Below are 22,930 nucleotides of genomic sequence, written 5' to 3' on the forward strand. Positions count from 1 at the left end.
TTTGTTATGGTTAGGATTTGCAAGAGAAGGTCAATGGAGAAATCCAGGGAGGGAGAGGTGACCTTGGATAACATCACCACCACAAAACACATCACCTCTATATGCTTCCTCGCTTGCAGGAGGAACAGTATCCTTGACCTGCTATCTGGATGGCCCCTGGCAGTGCAAGCTCCCCTCTGTAGCAGGTCCCCACCTCAGGGTGAAACAAATCCTTCCTGCCACCAGTGTCCCTCAACCATGGCCAGCAGCTGCTTTGCTGTGTGTGAAAGCAAAGCCTCACAGAGTAGATATAATCTGGTTGGCTTGCAATCTGTTCCTGGGCAGATGTGTCTCTCCACAGTAGAAGGTGGGGCTCCAGATGTGCTGAGACTATTTATTTGTGTTACTATAAAGGAGGAGACACACCATGCTCAGGAAGGGAGTGCTCTTAATGGCAGGCAACAGGCAGCAGGAAGTGGGATTTGAGGGCAGGGTCTCCCCAAAGGCAATGGTGTGGCCATCCCTTAGGCAGAAAGTGTTTGCACCATGTTAAAAGTTCTCATTTTGGTCAAAGATGTTGCCAGTCAGTGAAGGTATTTGTTACCCCTGGGATCTCTCATTGCTCCTGCTGCCTGCTCTCATGGAAGCAGTGCAAGCCGCTCCACTTTTTCGTTATAGCATCTGTTTCTCCCATCCTTTCTCTGTAGAAGACAAGCCAGAATATATTACGGGGTTACAATTTCCCCTTCATCCCTCCCCTCTACTTCAGCCCCCTCATTCTCTAATCTGCATTTGAAGTCTAGCTTATTTTATCAACACAGCAGAGACAAATATATTTTTTCTACCTTATTTTCCTCTGACATTTCAATGGGGTGTGGTATCCTTCATTTCCTGCCATGAACTGATTGCAGTGTTGCTTTTAGTTGTCAAACCACTGTCGGCTTTTACCCCAGAGGAAGCCACATTTCTGTGCTGGGCAAAGTAATTCTTGGTGATATATAGTATGCATAATATAATACAAGCTTGTGCCAGTAACAATGAAATAGCATATGTCAGTAATAGAAATAGTCTTATATTTCTCCAGTAAACAAGAGGCCACATGGAGTCCACACCGATTTGTCTTTTGACTAGAAGAATGGCAAGTATTAAAAAAACAGGTGAAGCAATAATAAGGAGGGAAGAAGCTGTTTCAAAATAATACATATTCTGGCTTTAAAAGAAAATTAAGGGTGTTTTTTTTCTTTTGCTGCTTAATGCTGACAAATGTAGGGCAGCTTCACTAAGAACCAGCTCATAAATTTCCTCCTTGAAAAATCTGACCATAAATCTTCACATTTTGTGTCTGCTGATTGTGGGGAGTTAATCACAAGAACAACAGTTGTTCAGATTGGATGACCTTGTAATTTCTGTAAAGGAAACAAGTCAGATGGCAGTGCAAGTAGATTRAGAAAGCAGACTGGCGGGAGTAAATTTCACTTTATAGGTTAATGACTGTAAAATGGAAAAATTGTTTTTTGAGCAAAGGATTTAACATCTCAAAGTAACAGTTTCCATTTTTTTTCCCCCTCAGTGTATTATGGCATATTTGACAACACATGTGCAGGAGATTAGCATAGTGTCAGACACATAAGACTTATTTTTCATTTTGTCTCAAACGATCTTTTAAACATACTGTGCCCATATATGTGTACCATGACTACTTCTGGGAGCATGAGCAGGACTGTTAGAGAAGGAATGATCTAACTTGTGCACACGGTCCTCTATTTATGTCCAGGAACACAGGAATTTCATATGTAGGCACTGAATATGTGAATAAATAGAGGTGACTTTTTGAACAGTTGGCCCTGTAGTAAATACGGCTTCATGACCTTGTTTTATATGGGATTAAATGTGTTTTGAACAGATGCACCAAGAATGCAATTGTGTTTACCATTATACCTTATACAATTATATAAGGCTGTAATTTTGCATGTTTTCCCTAAGACATAGTATGAACACCAGGCTCACTTGGAGATAGAGAGAGAGACATGTTTCATTTGCACACGTGCAGAAGAGTTACAACTATGACTTTTAGAGGAAAGCATGGCTGAGAATTATGCTCACATTTCAGTGCACTGAGATTCATGAGCACTGCTCAGACCATATGTGGGGATTAAACTAACTTCTTTAGCCTCAGACCTGACCGTGTAAAATTACAATTTATGTTAATAACATTAATGAAGAGGAAGTGTTCTCATATGCAGTAGATCACATCAATGTGTCCCTTTAAGTGTGCAGCCTCTAATATTCATTGCTGGCCTCTCTGATGATGATGATGATGATGATGATGATAATCTTCAAAACAGCAAACTACAGGAAGAGTACATGTTAACAATACAGTAAATTCAGTAACCCAGCTCTCCACTGACATCACTGAATTCAGGAGGCAGTGACACTGATGATTATTGAGTAATTAATAAAATAAGCATTCAATATATTGCATTTGCTAAGCAAGCAAGCATCTGTAATGTCAGGCTGGACTGTTAATCCTATGGAATATCTGAGTTTTTCAGCATGCTAGAAAAGTCTTCACGGTTTTCTTGTGTTGCAGTAATCAAGACAGAAACTGCCTTTCTGCCCTTCTGCAATCAACTGTCTTGATTTAAAAGCTAGCCTTGAAGGTAGGAGCCCCTGCTCTCAAAGAGCAGAGGCTCCTGAGGGTGCCGGGGACTCCAGAGGGTGCCAGCCTGCTCCCTCAGTGGGGTCCAAGGATGCTGCCCAGGCCGGGGCACCTTCCCCTGTTTATGCATGGCACTGAGGTCCACATTTGAGGACCTCTGTCACTGGTGTGGTGGCAGCATCAGTGTCCTGCAGGCAGCCAGGCAGCCACCCTGACAGGTATCAGTTTGTTTGGGGTCAGGCTGATGGCTAGGCTCAATGCACTGCACCTGCACCCTGGTCTCRAAGTGGGGAGCACCTTCCCTGACAGGAGCTTGGTGCCTTCTTGGATCTCCTGGTCAGGGCATCCTCCAGCTGCTCCCAAATCTCTCTCTGTGCTCCTTTTGGATGAAGAAGTGGCTGATGTCGCAGAGCTAGAGCAGCCCCAGCAACTCCCTCCCTTCTCTGTTCCTGGTTAACAACTGAATACAAATGTCAGCTGTCCTTCACGCTTGGGTTGGGCCAGAGCCATTAACCCTTTCCTCTTTTAGGCAGCCGTATACTCTGAGGTAGAGAGACTTGGGCAGTTGCAGTGTTCATAAAGCTATATGTTACTCTAGCCATCCATCTTGTCTTCACCATCAGACTAGCAAAGAAAGTCTGATCCTTATACTCTACTACAGTTAGAAGTACTGCCAACATTTTACACTGAATTGTTTAATTCCAGTGAGTTAGGGGCTCCATCGCATTTTGTAGTGTAACACAACAGCTGAAAAGAGACTCTGCAGCAGTGAGATCTGGTTTTGCCTTCAAAACCCACCACAGTGGCTGTGAGGCATTTTTGGGAAGGTACTTTTTTTCCTCTTTCTCCTGACTCTAATTCTTTTCTCCAGAGTCTTTATTGCCTCTTGTTTCACCTTGTATTTTAGTAGTGCTGGTAGCCCAGCTCCCTGGTTCAAGGTACTGTACAACATTCAGCCACTGCCTGAAGGGCTTTGGAGCAGGTATAAAGAGAGCGATGGGGAAATGCATCAGTGAGGGAAGAGTAGACATGACAGCTCACTTTCCTCAGCATACTCCCTGATCGCTGTGCACTTGGCCACCTCAGATTGGATTCTCCCACCTGCCCTTCATTACGGGACACTTGCCTTTCTCTGAGCTTTGTGCATTTGTCACTAGATRGATCGCAATCTGACATGTCACATTTTAATAGATAGGGCCAGTGTTAAAATCATCGAGATGGAACAATGCTGCCTCACCATTCAGTGTAAATGTATATCTTAAAAGATGAATTTTACCCATCAGAATTAATGATCTAGTACCATCTTTATTTTCTTTAATGTTTCTTTTTAATGCTGATCATACAATTGTAGATGAAGACATCAGGAATAATTGACAAAATCCATGAGTATTACAACATCTCAGGACCTTTTGGAGTGCCTCAGGTTGTTGGCTGAGCTTTTTGTGCCTTTGGCTGTGCAAAGGGACCAGGGTCTGCCCAAGAACTTCCCAAATCCTGACTCCCTTCCTTCCCTTCAATCTAAGGTTACCATGAATGTGTCTCATAAAGCTATTCCAATACAATTCCTGGCAAATTTCTGTTTTGGGTTATTGCACAATGGCTGTGCCAACACAGACAGGTCACAAGCTCCGAAAAATGCCTTACTATGACATGTGGTCCCATGTAAAAGTCTCTAGCTCACTTCAGTTCCAACAGAGGATCACGTTTGCCCTTGAGACCAAAGTCCTGGCACTCTGCTCCGTGGAAAAAATTACCACGATTCAAGTTCTAAACAAGACCATCTCCCAGGCAAATTGTATTCACATGGAAATCAACTCCAGACGCCCAGCTTCTATTAACAAACATTTCTCTCAGCCCCTCTCACCTCCCCATTCCCTCAGTCTACCTCTGCCAATGCAAAAAAGATCCAGTCCCAGCTTCATTTCCAAAGGTTTTTCAGGTTCTTTGCATCCTTTYACAACTCTTTTCTTCTTTTCTATCCAAAGCAGAACCTTAAAGCAAAAAAGTAATCTGCTTGCAAAACCTTCTGTCTCTGGGTGGACCCAGAGGCAACAAGCAGTGATTTATTGTTCTTTCTCAATTTGGGAAATTCGGACCTTGCTGCTCTCAGAAACATCCCAGACAGCCTGCAAGGGTGCTGTCTGGTGTATGTACAGCAGCAGTGATCTGCAGTGGCAAAAATAAAGCAATGTTCTAATGTGTATAGAAATAAATAGGATGGAAGCATGTATTTTTTGCACATTTTCTCAAAAATACTGCTCAAAGCAGTTTGAAAAGCTGACAGAGCGCAGTAGTTGTGGGGACTTTTTTTCCCCTCTTCCTTAGCAGCTGGTGTTGATTAGCTGTGCTTAGTAGAGCACAGTGCTGTTGAGCAGGAACAGAGTTGTTTGCACTAGAAAATCTCCAGTCATAAGAGTGGGCTTAACACCCAATAAACCGTATGGCGCAGGTGCAAATTTAGCATGCTTGTAAAGCAAAAAGCAAGTCCACATGGCTGTGGCCACTGGAGACTGGAGCAGTGTATTCTTTTACTTCAGCTCAGTGCTTATGCATGAGATATTGGAGGTTTTAAAGTAATGATGTAGTCAAGCGAAACTAGGAAACAGACACTGTATGTGTTTCCCCAGGCCATCCTAGCCTGCATATTTTAAACCAGTCTACAACATCTCATAGCAGTAGGCTGCAATTTCCAGTTTTAACAAATACTTGGTGTGTCATCGATATATGTTCAGAAAGGATTTTGTGCTGGACTGTGCTGCTTTCCTTTAATACCTCTCTCCAAGCCCACTTGCCTTGCCTGCACCATAGTTGGATACACAGGAAGCAGCAAAATGTCACAAAAACAGAGCAATGGAAGCCCAGGAAAGAAGTATTTTAATCCTGGCATCTCTAGACATATGTATGTGCCCCGCAGGGAAATCCAGGCCTCTCCTATGGCATGTCAGCAGCCATGAACAGACGTAGTTTGCTTGCCTTGCATACAAAACATTTGTAATAATAACTCTCTTCAGCCTCTGTGCCTGAATATCAGCTAAATAAGCTATTCATTCCAGTGAGGAACTCAAAAAACAATCACTGTTTTAAGGTATGGTTTCTTTGGAGGACAAACAATCATAAAAATGTTATTTTTCATAGCAGCCTCATTTGAAATGTTCCAGGGAAGACATTTATGACCCAGTTGCAGCGGGGTTTAAGAAGTGAAGTACCTGAAGGGTCAAGGGGAAATGACTCTTCAGCTGAGCTGGGCCAGGAGCAGGCTTCTTTCCCATTTTGCACAAGGAAAAGGTTGTTGGGTCATTTCCCCCCCTCCTCTTTGGTCGACATCAGCTCTAATTAAGGGAAAAAATAATGAGAAGGCTACCGGTCTCCCCCCTCCCCACAGTTAGATTGTGATAATGAAGCAGATTTTTTGCTTTTATAAAGTGTCTTCAACTTCTAAAATATAGGAGGGGCAGGGGAATGTGCACGCAAGAATAGATGCACCTGATATTAGTCAGAAAACTAATGTTGGAGAAACTTCAGTAAACACTGAACCGAGCCCTCAACATTTCAGGGAAAACGTAAAAAGCTGATGTCAAAGTGKGCCTACAGAGGAGAAAGAGTTCAGCCTTTTCAGCATATCACATAGGTTTTGTACGTCCCTCTGCAAGTGTTTGCTTCATGGATTTGATTTTGTTTTGTTCTGAAGTTAAGAGTATTTGCCTGGAAATGGGATCTTTGTTATTTGGAGATTATTGATTCCTGCTGCTAATTCCTTATTCAATGTAATAAGCCTCTTTGCAACATGCCATTTGTTTTGCTGTGGAAATACTTATGAAGCAACAAAAAAAAGGATTATTACTTTGTGGTCCAAGTTTAGCCTCCAGGTAATTATGTGCATCTCCATAGCCTAAAGAGAAAAAAATGTAGATGGGACAAGACTTCTCCTGAGGAAAAAATATCTTGTTGTCATGCATTAGGGGCACTGGACTGAAAACTACAGGTGATATAGCTGTGAGCAAATTGTATCTAATATTTTCTCAAAATAACCACCACACAGTTTCCTATTAGATGTTTTCTTTAATTGCAGCCAGGTGAACAACTTCCTTTTCTTTTTTAAACTAACCATTCTTGGTGTTGTCTATTTCTGGTGCAGCATGTTTTCGCTGATGTTCCAGGAGACGCTACAATTTAAAAAATTATTTCTGGGCTTTGCTAATGCCTAGAGGCAGAAGTAGGCCCTGGCAGTGAAGATGTTAAATACACACCAGCTGGAAGGGGACAGGTTGTGTCCTTGAACAAGCTGGGAATTTGGGCAGTGGGCAGATTTCTGGGTAAGGTGGTGAAACATGAAATTCCCTAGAAAAGTAATGGTTGAATTCACAAGCAGTCATACATATACAAAAAAATCAACATTATAAAAAATATGCAAAGATCCGGTCTGATTAGCAGGTATCTCAGGTCTAGATGTGACCACTAAGTGGGCAGGAATGACCCAGGCATCTGCAAGGCAGCTGCTAAAACTAATATTGAGGAGAGCCGTCTTTGTAACCTGCTTCGGTAAACCTGTGCTTATAAGTGCTGAAGCAGTTACAGCAATAGGAGTTGTGTCTACTGGAATTGGCTGAATAAAGGGTCTTTCCTGTTTGTTACCCATGGAGTGGAGCAAAATAATTAATAAGTGAGGGAGGGAAGACTGAATAAAAGTAGCAAATTGAGGAGGGTTTTTCTTATAACAAAAATGAAAAATTACATTTCTGATCTGTCCCAAATATTTTGTCCGATGCATTTTTGAATGCTTTTTTAAACCCTTCTTTAAAAAAAAAAGTGTGTCTATTTTTAAATGAAAAGTGAATTGTTTTCTCAACTGAAACTATTCACCAAGTTTGACCTCATCTCACAAATAGTTTCTGACCTGCTAGAACTCAGTTTTTCAGCAATTTTACTGTTTGCCACAAACAGTTCACCCAGCCCTAATTCTTAACTTGCATGTGAACATTTTAGGCCACAATCCTTTGCAGTCATTCATTGCTCTTTATAACCTGCCTTTCATACAGACTGGGAGTCTGAAATACCTCTAGCATGAAATGGTTAATCACTCTTTAAGCTCTCAAAATTGCTCACTTTCAGGAATTTTCCACTTCAATAAAAGCACAAAGTGTGAACCTTGTGCTGTTTCCTATACATCCTTTCTCCCAGAAACTGAATTATCATGTTTTTGAATTGCTAACACTGCCAACTTCTATTTTAAAAGTATTTATTTGGAAATTCCTGTATTGTGGATGTTATGAGCCAGTGAATATTTTCACTTTTGGCTCATTTCTGAGAAAGTGGATAAGTTTTGGGGTTTTGACATTACCATATGTAAAGTGCCTTTTTGGAGATGAATTTGATTTGTGCAGTATTTTTAAAGTATTGTTTGTTTGTTTTTCCTCATGCTAGCGCTGGTAAGATGGTCTATAGCAAACTAACACGATCAGAGGATATACACAAGACCTCTGTTTGTCTCCATTCCTTATGGTCTGTAGTTGCAGTAGTAACAGTGGAGACTCACGTTAGCCATACCAGCGCTGAGCCAGTGGTCAGCAAACTGGTAGGATTCCCCACCCCAGCTTCCTTTGCTAGAGTCAACATCTTTTTTGCATTTTGAATTGAGATTTGTCACAATAACACCCATGACAGACACAAATTATTTGGACTGCAAACTCAAATTACTCAGGTTGGTTTGTTTTGTCATTTAAAATGTCTCTGGCTTGATATTTTAGGATTACAGTTGTGCTAGTGCATATGTGAATAAGAGGATACGGTGTTGTTGCTTTTTTAATTAGGCAAATTGTACCCTGACAGCACTAGAAGTGTAAGATATCCATTTATGCACAGACCATGTCCAGTATAGTCACTCTGGTCCACAAAGGCCTGTCATGAGGTCTTGTCTGCACACTAGCTAAATCAGGTAAGCAGGGGAGACAATTCTTCTGTTGATGCACTTCAGCCTTTAACCCTTCCTTGGAGCTGGCAACTGCTTCTCGTTGCAAGCAAAATTTGAGTTTGTGGCAGCTACAGATTTCTTAAAGAGTAATCCCAGGGGGAGAGGAGTGCTGGGAAAGGTCAGTGGGATTTTAAAGGAAGACYGAGGCGGAAAAAGGGAAGAGCTATCCCATTATCCCTTCCACACCCTGATCCCTCCATGAGCATTAGGGGCAGGGGGAACATGCAAAGAGGGGATGGGTCTCTGCTGTTCAGGCTCTGGCTTGGAGATGGCTCTGCTTTTAAAAGGGTAATTTTTATGATAAGAAGCAGCCCTGTACTGGGGACTAGAGCAAGATCACAAATTCATTTAATCCAAGTTGCTGAAAACTCCAACGGGTGGTCAGGACTCCAGTCACAGCTGCCCTCAGCAGGCTTGGTTAGATGACAAAGAGCTGGAGGGGGGTTGAGCTCCTGTCGCAGTCCTGTCTTTTAGCAGAAAGGTCCTTTAGACAGTCCAAGAGCCTCTTCAGCAGCATAAGCTGGGGGACACCATTGCAGATACATTAGTGGTGATCTAGTCTCTTACAGACCCTCCAAATACAAGGTTACACCTCACAACTGAATGTGCAGAAGATGGTAGGAGAAGCTTCCAAACACTGGTCTTGGGGAAAAAGAAAGATTATTGTATTTAATAAAAAAATTAACTTACTCTGAGGAGCAAGACAAATCACTGGATGTTTCTGATGTTTAGTCTCCAAATCTTTTCTTCAAAAACACATCTTTAAAGACTCATTGCTATAAGTATGTTTGTTCACAGACATAAAACCACATAGCTAGTTATAGAGAGGGTATTCTAAACCAAGCCAGTCACAAGAATGCCTATAGATAGCAAGCATATCTATGCAGCTCAGACTGATTTTCATGGTACCATTTTATTCCTTAAGTCATTCATGGATTGACCTCAAACTGTTAGTTACGATCCCTTTAGCTTTGTAAAATCTTTTTTTGGATCAGTATTATTCCTTTTGGAGAAGCAAGTGTCCTATCACAATACCGTACAGACAACAGAAGGGTAATCACTAACATTTTAGAACATTTTTGCTTTATTACAATTGGTCCTAACATCCATCTGTATTTTTCTCACATGCTTTAGTTTTCCAGCCATCATTTAGTACATTTATCCATCTGGATTCCTAGTACTCAAAACTATCCAATTTTTATTGTTCCTAAAATATATTCTTGAATTAGATACATAATAAGTTCTCTGCTCTAAAAAAGAAAGTGTGGGTGTTTGGTTGCTGGGATTAGGGATAAGAGATTTCAGAAATAATGCTGCAGAGTTCATATGGTGTAACTATTTTAGTTCTGTCATGCTCTTTTTTTTTAATTATTTAACCTTGTATGATTGTATTTTATGTGAAAAGCCAGTATTTGGCTAAAATATTTGATTTTAATGAAACAGTAAAGTAATGAAACAGAGGGGGCTCCATTGCAGAGCTTGAGGTGTGAGATACGAGCTTGCATGATCTGGTACAGTGCTCCACACATCAGTAGGAGTTTTGCAGTTAATATTATTGAAAAGGGTAAAAAATCTTAATTTGTGAGTCTAGCACTGGAAATATGTGGCTTTATCTTTTGAAAACAATAAGAAGTTAGGTAATCTGTCAGGAAAATACAGGTGCCTGTGTTCTGATCCTGCTATCACAAACGAGATAATTTTTAAAAGGAGATTCTCTGGGCTATCTTGCCATGGTTTTATGAAAGATTGTTGACTTGGATATGTCATTCAGACAGCTATAAAACTCCATTACTACCCAGAGTTATAGGGCTGTCTAGTCAGTCCTTTATTTTTTTTAAACAAAATTCAGAGTTTATGGACCAAGATATTTCTGTTTTATTTAGGTATTTTAAAGAAATATATTCTGTGTACGATAGGCAAGATTTAATTTTATGCAGACATAGTGGATTGATGAAATCTATGTTTTGAATATAATTCTTTTTCCTCAGGAGACCTAATCTGATCTACTCTGGGCAGCCTGTTCTTTCTTGGGGAACTTGTAACTTTCCCAAGAGTAAACCAGAATCATAATGAATCAATCCCTGAGTGAGTGGAGATAGAAAAGACTGCATTTTTTGAGCTATGAGTCAAGAAGAACAAATAGGTCAGGTTTTGAGTTTTAAAGAACAGACCAGGTTGGTTATATTTTTCACCATCCACAGATGTTTGAACAAACAGAAAACTTGTTGATTAGTCTTCCTAAAAATCTTTGCAGTTATTTAAACTAGGTGGAGCTTTAAAGTTTCTGTCAAAGCTGGGTTTTACACAAAATGGGAGTTTGTGATAGGCGGAAGTTTTGGGTTTAGTAAGGGACTGCTTAGAGCCTGAATTAAAATCTGAACAATTTTAGTTGAAAATCTGATTTCCACACAGAGCCCAGCTAGATACATGACTGCAAATGTGTTAGGGGAGCTGCTGTTTGGGTGGTTCATATGGCAGGCTGCTCTGTGTTTCTTGTGGTGCACTAGGAAGAAGTGCTGAGCAAAAGCACTGCCTCTGCTCTTCAGGACATGGGACTGTTGTCGTGGGGAGCTACAGATGGACCAGGAGGTCCAGCCCAGGGAAGAAACTGGGATGCTGAGGCTGCGGAAGTACCCTGCCAGGGAGCCACCGACAAAAAGTCCTTAGAACTTCAACTGACACATATCAATTTTTAATTTTTTGCCAAAAGCCAGCACTTCCTACCAAAATTCTCTGACTAGTTCTGATCTAAACTCTGTTTGAGTGGTGCTTCACTCATTTCCCTGGGGCTGGGGTGTCTGGCTGCTTTGTTTTTCTCTAGTCATTACTATAGGCTTTTTTTTAGCTGCACAAGTGCCATGGTCTCCCAGAGACTGAATGTTTTAAATCAGCAGGGAAGCAAACAGTAGTCATTATGTGGTAACTAAATCATGGCAAACTCTCCTCATGGTTTAATTGCCTTAATTTCTCAGGAAAAGCAGTATTATCATGACAGATGCCAGGAGACTTGTCACACAGGGGAAGAGAGCTTAAAAGAAGAGATAATGTATCTTACAAATTAACCAACATCTTAGTGCAGTTTCGTACAGGAATTTTAATGGTATAAAATTCTTACATTTGCCTCTTTGGATAGTGATTCTCTATTTGATATGCCTTCTGTTTACGCACTCATAGATAAAACTGTATTTGATCCCATTTAATAATTCATGTTAGSAGAAAACTAGTTTTCTGTAGACTCTAAAGTCTGGCTGGCAATATCTGGGCTGATGCTTCAGGAGACAGTGAACCACCCAGCTTACATGTATTTTTTGCTCATTATGCAATGGCACAAGGAAAGGAGGTAGTCCTTTCCTGCCCTCTGCTAACAGTTAACTTGCACAAGCAAATACAAGATTTTCTACTCCCCCAGTTTTCTTTTCTAATTTTCTATACTTGGCATGGGACTGCAAAGAGCCCTGGTAACCCATACTTCATCAATATTGTTTTGCTATCATCAGCATTACTATTGGGAAGGCAAACTAAATTAAGCAACAGTAAGACCCTTTACTCCTACTGAATTTTCCTCATGTCAAATTATAGAGCTGATGTAAATCAGAGTAATTTTATTGGCTTCAGTCATGCTCATTTATGTCAACTAASAATCTATCTGACAAGTATGTTCTTTGTAGCAGACAGCTTCTCAAGTGCCTAACTCAGTTCTACTCCTCATTTAGAGTCTCTGTCTCTAGGGCAGTATGAACCCCCTTGCAATGAAGTAAAAAGATTTGCATCTACAAAATTAATTTAAAAGTTGCTCCAGAGGTTATGCCCCACTGCGCTCAGAAGTTATTTTACATCASGGTAACTTATATCATAGTAACTCTTGTGTGAGCATGGCTGGACTCCAGAATATTCTGATGATGTTTTGGATGCCTCTCTGTACTGCTGCCTGCCCCGTTGTGCTCGTCCGTGACCTGTTTGCCTTTCAGTACTGCTCTTGGGTCACACACACCAGACGTCTCCGTGTATGTAAGAGCCAGAAAGTTGCTGGGTTCTGCCTCTTCTATATACAAACTCTCAGAGTTAACAAGCCTAGCAAGTATATGGGGCTTCATTTTCTAGCAAGCCCCCTCCTATCTCCAGTCATTATATTTTCAGGTGAACCTATATTAAGCTGTTAAATATTATTGCCCTCTGGGAAGAGGCAAAGATGAATTCCTGATATCCAGAAAACACACATCCAGCATCATCTTGTTCCCTGTCCAACAAGCAGGACAGCATTARCCTGCTCTTTCTCAGAGTTCATCCACAGCAACCCAAGAGACTAAAGAGAGAGGGAGACTGACTCCTTCTAGAGGGATGGCCCAGGCATCCAGGAGCCCCTTTCTTCAGAGGCATTACCAGGCAAATGGGCTGGAAAAAACCCTCATCCCCCTGGCTAGTCAGCCATGATCCCGAGAGCCTTTTGGATACAGCTGCTCTGCAGAACAGGGTGAGCATCACTGTGGGGGCTCTTAATTTCAGTGTTTTGTGTTGCCTGGGGAGATGTACAGCTAGTTTTTCCTTTTACTGCTCGTGCTAGACACTGCCGATTGAGCAGGAACTTCCCTTTCTGAGTTTGCTCTCCATGCTCAAAACAGCAACATCCACCAGTGAAAATGCTGCCTGCCTTTCCTCTGGCTCCCTGAGGAGATCGTGCTCCCACCAGCCAGTACTTTAAATCAGGACCAGTTGACTTTGCATGTGTTTGCACCTCCTGCCCCTAGGTTCCCGTTCATCCACCATGCCATGCTCTGCCCAGACCAGGGCGAATTACCAAAAAAAACCCTTACTGCGCAATGTGCTTACTGAAAACTGAGCACTGTATAGCACAAGGAACATGATGCATTTGATCATACAGGGTTTAATTCAGAAAACTGTCTTGCTGTCAAGTTTATCTTTACAAATCTGAGCAAACTGTTTTATTTTCCAGTAACAGTCTCATTTGGGTTTTTTTTTTTTTCAGTGAAATCCTAGCAATGCTTTCTTTATATCATCATAAATGTTAGGAAGGCCAGGTTTTCTTTTCGGTAAAACCTTTATCAGTGTATTTGTAAAACCACTATTAACAATATTGCAAAAACATGTGAAGTATAAGGCAAACAATACATTGCAAAGCACAAGCTGCAAGAAACAAATATTCTTATGCCCTTGAATGCCTCAAACTTACTACGAAACTGCATTGATGGCACAGCCACGATTAAGCATATTCACAGGGGGGATTTTAGATACAGAAAGTGCTCTAAAAATTGTCACTTTCTAAGACCTGCCTGCCTTTTCCTTGCTTAGGTACCTATACTCTTGGAGCTCCATGAAGCAGCCAGAGGTACCGTTCTGATCAGCAACAGCAATGTACATTACACTTGATTCTTACGGTTTTCATAAGCAAATCTTTCCTTTGCTGTTGCATCACCAGCCAGGCTCTGCCAGCACATCTGTCCTCACCTCCTTTTTCTCCTGTTTATTCTGATTATGCTGCTAATTAGACACTTGTCTCATGACCTCTGGCCTCTTGACAGCTTCACGCAGCCCCTGTGATGTTAAATGAAGTAAAGCACAGCAGCAATCCAGCAATCAAATCACTGAAATCAACCTCTGTAAGCTAGGTGGGCTCCATTAATATTTTTTTTCTGAGCAGCACAGGAGGGAAGGTAGAGCAGGCTGTATCACCAGTGTATGCCAAAATCAGAGCAGTGCACTGAAGACAGTGTCATGAAAGGAGTGATGCACTTCACTCATAAGAGGGAAGCAGCACTACGTTTATTGCAGTAAGACAGCGACTTAACAAAGTTCAATCGTAAATAAGAACGATTTAACAAGGCTCAATTGGCAAGGTTCACTCAGTTATTTACTGCATGAAGGACAGGGTCAGATGCATGTGCAATGGAGACCCTCCTGTTGAGTCACGAGGTTCAGACTGGACCCCCTTGCTTTCTAAACTCCTTCGGAGAGGAGCCTAGGTGCAGCTGGATCCAGTCCTAGTCCCAGACTTGGTCAATGGTTTATGTCTAAGGGATTATGTGCGCAATTAGTCAGAGATATAACTCAGCAAAGTTTCATGAAGTTCACAAAAGTTCAGCATGCTGTTAATCACTTACCGAGGATCTGTCGCGGGTAAGGAATCTCTCAGCCTCGAGGAGTAACCTTGAGAGGCATCCCTGCTCAAGAGGAGGCTCTGCAGTGCAGCCCGCTGCCTTGCAGGAAAGCTCAAGGGGCCCTGGGCTGCCCCCTATTTGGGGGGGGGGGGAGATGATTGACTCATATTTGCATACTAGATGGGCCTTAGTAGGCGCATGCTCAACTAGCCCCCACATACATGCTGTTTGCAGGGCGGTCAGGTTGAGGGAGAGAGAGCACATCAGTAGGGGGGGGAAAGGAGCACACTGTCACAGACGGTATACTAAAATTTGGTGTGAAAAGCCCTGTATCTTTGCGGCCATGGTAACAAAGCAATAACTACTCATGTTTCTTGATTTACAGGATCACTACCTAGTACCAAGTTTTTTAAAGATGGTAATGTTAACAACTACTCAACATCTGGCAAACCTGAAAGTTAAGAGGCAAGAAAAAAGAACTAAAAGGAAGCTGTTTTGAGGTGTTGGTGGAGTTGTTTGTAAAGGACAAAGATAGACTGGAGGTCACTGTGGAAGCAAGAGAGGAAAGGAAAGGAAAAGACCAAGAGACCAAGAAAAGAAATAATTATGAGTACTTGGAAGGCAATGGGGAAGAGGCTGGGTGTGATTGAGGAGCTGGGCAAGGAGGGACTCACAATGAGGAAGCAGGAGCAGGCTCAAGCCAAAAGGATGACGGAAATGAAGACACAGCAGCAGTTCATGGAGGAGAAAAGCAGATATTGGTAGTGGAGACTGGGCCCCTCCAGAGCTTCTATTCATTACCTCCCTCATCCTCCAGCTGTGCTTCACATTTGCACTGTAAGGACTAGTCATGCTTTTGTTAAACTGCAAGGGTGCATTATCTTTTACTACTGCCCAAGTATTGCTATTTTAAAAGTTCTGGGATTTCTAAAAGTCCAGAAGGGATCCAGAGCCCCATGAAGGCAAATAGCTTTAGATCTCCAGGCTGTATCTATCAAAAGTATTGTGGCTTTTTTCTGCCATTTAAGTGCATCCCTTGAAGTGGTGGTCATCATTTGGGCAGGAGCACACTGCAGCCTGAAAAAGGCAGATTATCAGCTCCATAAAATAATTTGAATCTAGGTGGGGAACACAGGGATCTCTGGCTCGCTTTCGCTAAGGGCTCTGCCACGCAGCTTGGGGAGGAAGCCTACAATCCATAAGTCTCTGAGCAGCTCAGCAGTACACAATACATATTATGTTGAGGGCATACTTGGAGGAGATCCTTCTCATGTGTGGAAGCAATGGCACACCATCAAGTAAAAGCTTTATTTAAATGCATCTGAAGTAAAAGCTTTGTTTAAATGCATCTACTTCATGGCAGTTACTGAGAAGCAATTTTTTTTTCTTTTAGGTAAATCATTCATGTAGATAAACAGAACTTCAGCCTTTTATTTGAAATTCTCCAGTGTGAACTGTTTTTGACAGAACTGTTAGCTGAGTCTTTTAATCCTTGTTTTACTGGGAAAGGGGAGAACTTTTGTGGGAACAGTCTTTTAAACTGATTTCTCCTTTTACTTAATGTTTGATGTTTGTTCCTATAAAAATAGTCGGCCATTGAATGGCTGGAATCTGTCCTTAACATTCCTCTGATGCATCCTCTTGAAAAGCATCACAATGWGATGGATTAAAAACATTATATAACTCAATTGCTGCAGACACACATGGTGGGGCTAAACTTGACAACTTTTTTCCTTTAATTCTCAAGCACTGCTAGAAATAAAGTAAGTTTAATTGCTTCATAGTACTAAGGTGAAGTATCCCAATAGCAACAGCTACTGTATGTTAAAGATGATAATAATAATGGCAACACTTGAATAGCACTTTCTGTCTTCAAAGTAATTTGCAGACATTCATTGCCTCTGAATTAAGGATGAGTTTTGTCCCTTTCAGCACTTTTTCAGTGAGGTAAATGTTCAATCTGCCATGGGTAAGAGACAAAGCTAATGAGTCCTAATGCTCTGCTGGAGTAGGGCCATCTTTTGTTGTTTTGTCTTAGTGGTGCAAAGCAGCCACAGAGRCAGTGTGGTTGGTATCACCTCAGCTAGTGGAAATCTTCAGGTTGTGTAAAATCAGGTATGATGTCCAATGCCCCCAGCCTTCATACAGCTGGAGTAGGGAACGAGGCTCCTGTCTGTCCCATGTGCTCCAGCACACGCAGAGGAGCTGATGAGCCAACTCACAGAGCAGCTGGTAACTAGAGAGCAAAGAGTGAGGCCCCCGAGTGAGGATCATCTCTGAACAACCACGTCCAAACGATGAGGAAGGCTCTATTCTGTCACTGAAGTCATCAACAAAACTCCCATTGACTTAGAGGAGAGTACGAGCAGGCCCAACAGCGTTGACTTCTGATGTCATCTCACTGGTTTTCTTTGTTTTCCTAATACCCCTTTGTGCTTCTCTCCCTCGCTTTGTATTCTGACTATTCTGATTGTTTCCATGCTCAGGGCCCCCGTTGGTAATTCGATTGCATTTGTTGTGACTCTATTATGTACAGGTTGACTAGCAAATCATGCTAATTTATCATGATACAATTTAATAAAAGTAGCATGGGGAGGAGGGAAGTGAGGCTGTGGAGGAGGAGGGCTGCTATTGTGCTGCAGTTGGTGCCGCCAAACCGTCCCTTGTTTTTTCTGTRGCCCATCTGTGTGTTCAGGCAGAGTTTGAACAAACTGGGTGCAGTCAGGAGGCTCGCGGGAGGGCAGGGAGAGGGGTGGCCGTGTCTTAGCTTGAAATCCTTCTGAAAGTCAGGAAGCAGGCATGGGAGGAAGGAAACTAAGTGAAGACATCTGTGTAGCCTAGCTTTYGGCAGCTGTGCCTGGGATAGAGCTGGGAGTGTCATGCTTATGATGACATAACATATTTGGTCTTTCATGGGTTGAAAACRGAGGAAACGGCAAAAGCAGAGCATGGTCTGTGTCATGCATGGCACAGGCATAGCAAGTACATAATGGAGCAGTGTCTGTGCTTGCCTCTCTGCCTTTCACACCACAAAGCAACTCTTAAAGACTCTGAACTGAAAGGGATGTGATATGGTCCAAAAACTGATCTTGGACTTTTTTCGCAGACGACTGAGCCAGAGGCCGACTGCTGAGGAATTGGAGCAGAGGAACATTCTGAAACGTAAGTCCTGATCCTAATGAGACTTAATCTGGAGCCAGCTAGTTTGGGTTAGTGTAGGTATATGTTGTGCGTTTTTTATAAAACATGACTATTCTGTTATGTGCATCATAAATAATAATAAACTGCATCATAAATGCAAATAAGCGTGCAAGTCTATACTGACCTTTAGAACTGTAGAAACATTCATTAACATTAGAGCCAGTAAGTTCACAAGTATGAACATCTCTGGAAAAAAAATCCAGACATTGAATCTCTTTTGCAAGTCCTGTTCCAAACAGAGGTGCATTTTGAAAAGCTTTTATGCTGCTCTCACACAGATGAGCATCCCATTATAATTCAGTAAAGACTTTAGGATGTGGCTTGAATTTTCTAACCTTTAATCTTCACTGTTCCTTTAAATAAACCAAAAATTTTTGGTAGATCTTCAAAACATTAAATGATACTTTAAAGGGGCAAGACACCATTTACAGAGCCTAGTCTGAGTCAAGTTAGTAGATGCATTGCCATCAAGTTCAACAGAAGCAGGACTGAGTTCAGACTAAATCTCATCTCACGAATGAATCATACATAGAAAAAAAACGACTGTTTCTTTAATCACATTGAGGTGGTTTGAATATTAAAAAAGTCAAAGATGTTTGTCTAAATGTTCTGTAGTTTGAAAACAGAGAACAGAAGAAACAAGTTCTTCCCTTTTTAAGTTAGTAATCCATCATTCCAGGGAAATTTAAAAAAAGAATACAGGAAAAAGTATTCCTAAAGAGTGTCTTAAGATACCATATGGTCTGCTTAGTTAGGATCATAATGTGCCTTTCATTGTTGTTCAAATAACTGCGTTGCACAGAATCATAGAAGTGTGGTAGCAAGAGATTAATTTCTGGGAGTTAGTAAAATTGATTGATTAAATACTGCAAAATCGAATTCCTAAGACATCTGTGATAGTGTTAGGGAATAAAACAGCAATTTTTTCCCATTTGTTCATGTTACTATGCATGCCAGACAAAGAGAAAGATAGAGACACCACTGCCAAGGTAAAGATGAGAAAAGATTGGACACCAGAGCCTGTCTGAGTGATGCCAAGGCCACCAGGAAAGCCATTTGATTGGGGTCAGTCTCCTTTTGATAACCGTGTGCCTATTGGCTACTCCATACTCCCATGCCTGACAGCTGCCAGGAAGTCAGCCATCAAGGGGTCAAAAACTGGGGAGATAGGTGGTGTATCCAGCTGTGCCATTGTCCTTGGCAGGGAGCAGAACAGCTGGAGGAGAGGGGACCTGCAGCGTGACCAAAGCAAGGCTCGGGTGAAGGGGGACAGACGCCGATTCTTTAGGCAGCTCATGTTATCATCCCCGGACTTGCAGCCAGCATGAGCCACCAAGTGTCATGCACCACCTAGCACTGCTACGTGACCAGTTAACACCAGCCTGGCACTGGTGAGGGTGGCAGCCGGGGGCTGGGGGAGGTGGGGATCTCAGGCAGCTGCTCTGGCAGTAGTATTKGAACTGGCATGAACAGAGAAACAACATTTTCAAACCTGGGTGCCTTACACAGATATTCTTAAAGGTCACCTTGTCAAGTGTCATGGTCACATAGCAACCTGACTTGTCTTATATTTCAGTGGGATTATCCCCTGAGTCACATCAGTTTCTTTCTGAGTTGAATATAGACTCCTAAGTGACAGAGGCATTTTTGAATATTGTCCTGAATCTGGAACAACATTTTATTCCCTAAATGAAAATTTTGTAGCTTGGTTCCTAAGCACAGATCTGCCCCAAAACATGTGTGTCTTTGTAGACAAACAACTGCATAATTACAGGAAAAAATAATGTGGTATTTCCAAGGCATCCCAACTTTTGGTGAAACACAGCAGGACAAGGAACAAACAATTAAAATAGAACGTAATTAAAAAAAAGCATAAAATGCCATAGTGTTAAAAAAGTAAAGTATCTGCTCTGTACAGCATTGTTTTTTGTTCTTTTTTCTAGACAGCTGAGAAATAGAATTATGATAAGTATAGTAGAGCCTGATTAAAAAGATACATAGGAAGCAATAATGAAAAGAGGAGTATTAAAGTCTTTGCCTAACCAGGTCAAGCTATTTTCAAAAGCCCAGTTCATAGCATACCAAAAAAAGAGAAAACACAGCAACTCCCAGTTGAGTAAATAGGATTTCCTCCACAGTTAAAGCTGAAATTTCATTGATGCAAATGTCTTGTTTGGTACCCTGATGTTCCTGTGACATTAACTGCATTATTGTGAGATCTGATGGCAAGAAATGGGACAAAATGCATTTCTACGTCCAGTCTTTATTCATGAAGTGATCACTTCCTAGCTCCAGGGTGCTGGGCTAATTAGGAGATAGCCTTCTTCACTGAATTATAATGGCAAAAAGTCCATTGCACAAATCCAACTGCTTGCTAGTAGCAACAGTAAAATTATAGCAGCCAGAGCAAAGAAACTAAGAACTGGGGAAATGATGCTTGAAGGATCCTTCCCTGAAGTATACCCAAGTCTTCCACTGATTCTTATTTAAGTCAAAGGCACATAGCGCGAGTAAGTCCAGACCTGCAGGGTTAATGTGAAGACTAAACAGCTCTTTTTGTAGTTAATACATCCAGGCCATGCTAGTTTGAGAGGAAGGATATCTGAATCCCTCTCACCCACCACCACCAGTGCCATTTCTAGGACGGACAGAAGTCTTCAGCTACTTCAGTTGTCAGCTTGACACATTCAACTTGTATAAATTCCTCATGAAGCAATAGTTAGCTGAGCTCTCAGAGTCTCATGCCATTCTGGTCAACATTTCACACTGGCACAGAAATCAGGCCCCAAAAACACACCCCCGTGCGTGCACACATGTGGGTCTAGAGGAACAAGGTATCATTTCCTGAACACTTAAGATAAAATAAAGCAACAGTTTTGTAGCTTCACAAGATTCACATGATTTAATTAGTCTTAAAAAAATGGCTAGAACAAAGTCATTTTCTGTTTTCAGAGGAGAATGAATTCCTAATTCCCAACTTTGATTTGGCAGAGGTTTCCGAGCACAAAAATGAACCACCATAACTAAGGTTTTTACATAACTCCTCAGCTGCTTTCAGTTCTGCACCAACTCTGTGCAGACTCTCTTTACCCCTCTCAATTCTCAGCTTAATCCTACAAAGATTTATTCAGTGTCCCTGTTACTGCAAGCAAGCATTTACAATACCAGCTCCTCTGATTTTGAGAAACAAAGGAAGTACAGAACTGCTAAAAGAAAATATAGCCCAGTGGGGACAGGAATGACTGAAAGAGAAAAGGAAACACGAAAAATATATTTATCAGTGTAGGTGTTCCAATTACATTTTAAAAGCCATTAGTAACTTTCTTGGCTGTCTCCTGATCTTTTTTTGCTATAGTATTAGATTTTTTTCCTCCGGAAAAGGTAAGCAGTATTTTTGGAAATAAGACATTTAAAATCAGAGGTGTATTATAAAATTTCGTAACGTTGACTGACTCTTTGTCCACTTTGGTGGAGAATTTCTCATCCTGCTGAAGTCAGTGAGCAATTGCTATAGACCTCAGAGAGGATGTCACCTCTATCATCCTGTGCAGCAAGAAATCTGGCTTCCCACCTCACACTCCTTCTCACCTGCTCTGTGACTGCCTACGTTCTCTGTACGTTAGGTCTTATTTCTGGCAGTGAAAGCACCAGTTTAAATATGTTGGTTGGAATCATTGCATTGCCTCCACTGTGGACAGACTTCCACTGAGTTAGGACCTCCTTATATTGTAATTGTCTCAGTTGGTTAGCGGACATGTGAGTGCTGTCCTGTGCTCGCTTAGCGAATGGCTGGGTCGTTGAAGTTAGCACCTCTAGTGGTTTTTTACTGCCACTCTGCCGGAGGTCCCTGCCTCTCCAGCAGGATCAGCAGAGTGGAAAGTGGGATTCCCCCTTGGTTTTAATTCAGTGCAAAGTTGGGCAATTTTGCTCAAACTACCTGTGCTGAAGGAATTGAGGAACATTTTCATGTTCTGTTTCGTTGTGTCTAGCAGGGGGGCACTAACATCTTAAATTGTCTCAGGTATCTGCTAAGTGAATATAAGTCGGTGTCCCTTTATTCATCCACAAGTGTGCTAAACTTGTGTTAAAATTGTGTAGACAGCATTCCTTAGCTTCCCTACAAAACAAGGGAAGCTTTTCAGGTGCTTTGAGACCCTTCAGTGAAAGGCATTATGTACAATATGTTCTGCATGTGTAAAATGACCTAATGATGGAAATGACTTGGCCTCAGAGTTCACTCCAGCAGCCGTAGTGTGACTGCAGCCAGAGCTCACATCATCAGCTGCTTTGCTTTGGCCCGCTAGCTAAGCAGCRTGGATGGGACAGTTATGCCTAGACAGGGACTAACATTTTTGGAGTGGCCTAGGAGGTGTGTATCTCCCCTGCAGACAGTTATCCCTACCTGAGCTACTCCTACCAGAGTAAGAGCAGGATCATAAAAGGGGCACAGTGTAGTTGTATGAAAAGCTGATGAGTTGTGTTTGCCTGAACCCATCAGCTAGGCTGATGTAAAGGCAGTTTTTATGTGTGGGCATGATTTGATTAAGGAGCAATTCAGACATCAGGAAAGCAACAGGTCCTAACTGATTTAGGAGCTGAGTACCTGGGAACCCAGTTTTTAGTGACTTTTAGTAAACATCAGTGCAGAGAGTTGCTTGAGTTCCTAAGCTGAAGAAGAGGTACAGTAGTTGCATGTTAGATATTATCCTCCTGAGTGATAATGGTTGATGCTTGCCTTGGTAAGAACTTGTCACACATGATCATCTGTTTTAATTTTTTTAATTTGTTTTAATTTTGGAAGCAGATTGCCCTAGGACGTGCTTTTACACTCCAGTGAGATGTTGTGAAGGCTCATGATGGAAGGATAGTCTCTCTTTACTCTGCTTAGACCATGGGAAGTTGGCAATTTTACCTGGCATCCCTACTCTGAGTTTTCTTTCCATTCTCTCCAAAGAGTAGCTGTAGAGAAGTTACTCTGTATCTGGAGAAAAATGCATCTTTTTCTTTTCC

General features: G+C 41.7%; 1 protein-coding gene across 1 annotated transcript in view; it reads left to right on the top strand.

Moving 5' to 3' along the window:
* Positions 1 to 22,930, top strand: part of PHACTR1 (phosphatase and actin regulator 1) — a 77,235-nt gene that overhangs the window by 38,315 nt on the left and 15,990 nt on the right. Inside the window, exon 7 of the mRNA XM_026064268.1 lies at positions 17,826 to 17,881. Within this exon, the coding sequence (XP_025920053.1) occupies positions 17,826 to 17,881 (56 nt within the window). The remainder of the gene's footprint in view (positions 1 to 17,825; positions 17,882 to 22,930) is intronic.

Source organism: Apteryx rowi, unplaced genomic scaffold, assembly GCF_003343035.1.
Source record: "Apteryx rowi isolate R43461 unplaced genomic scaffold, aptRow1 scaffold_212, whole genome shotgun sequence".
Lineage (NCBI taxonomy): Eukaryota > Metazoa > Chordata > Aves > Apterygiformes > Apterygidae > Apteryx > Apteryx rowi.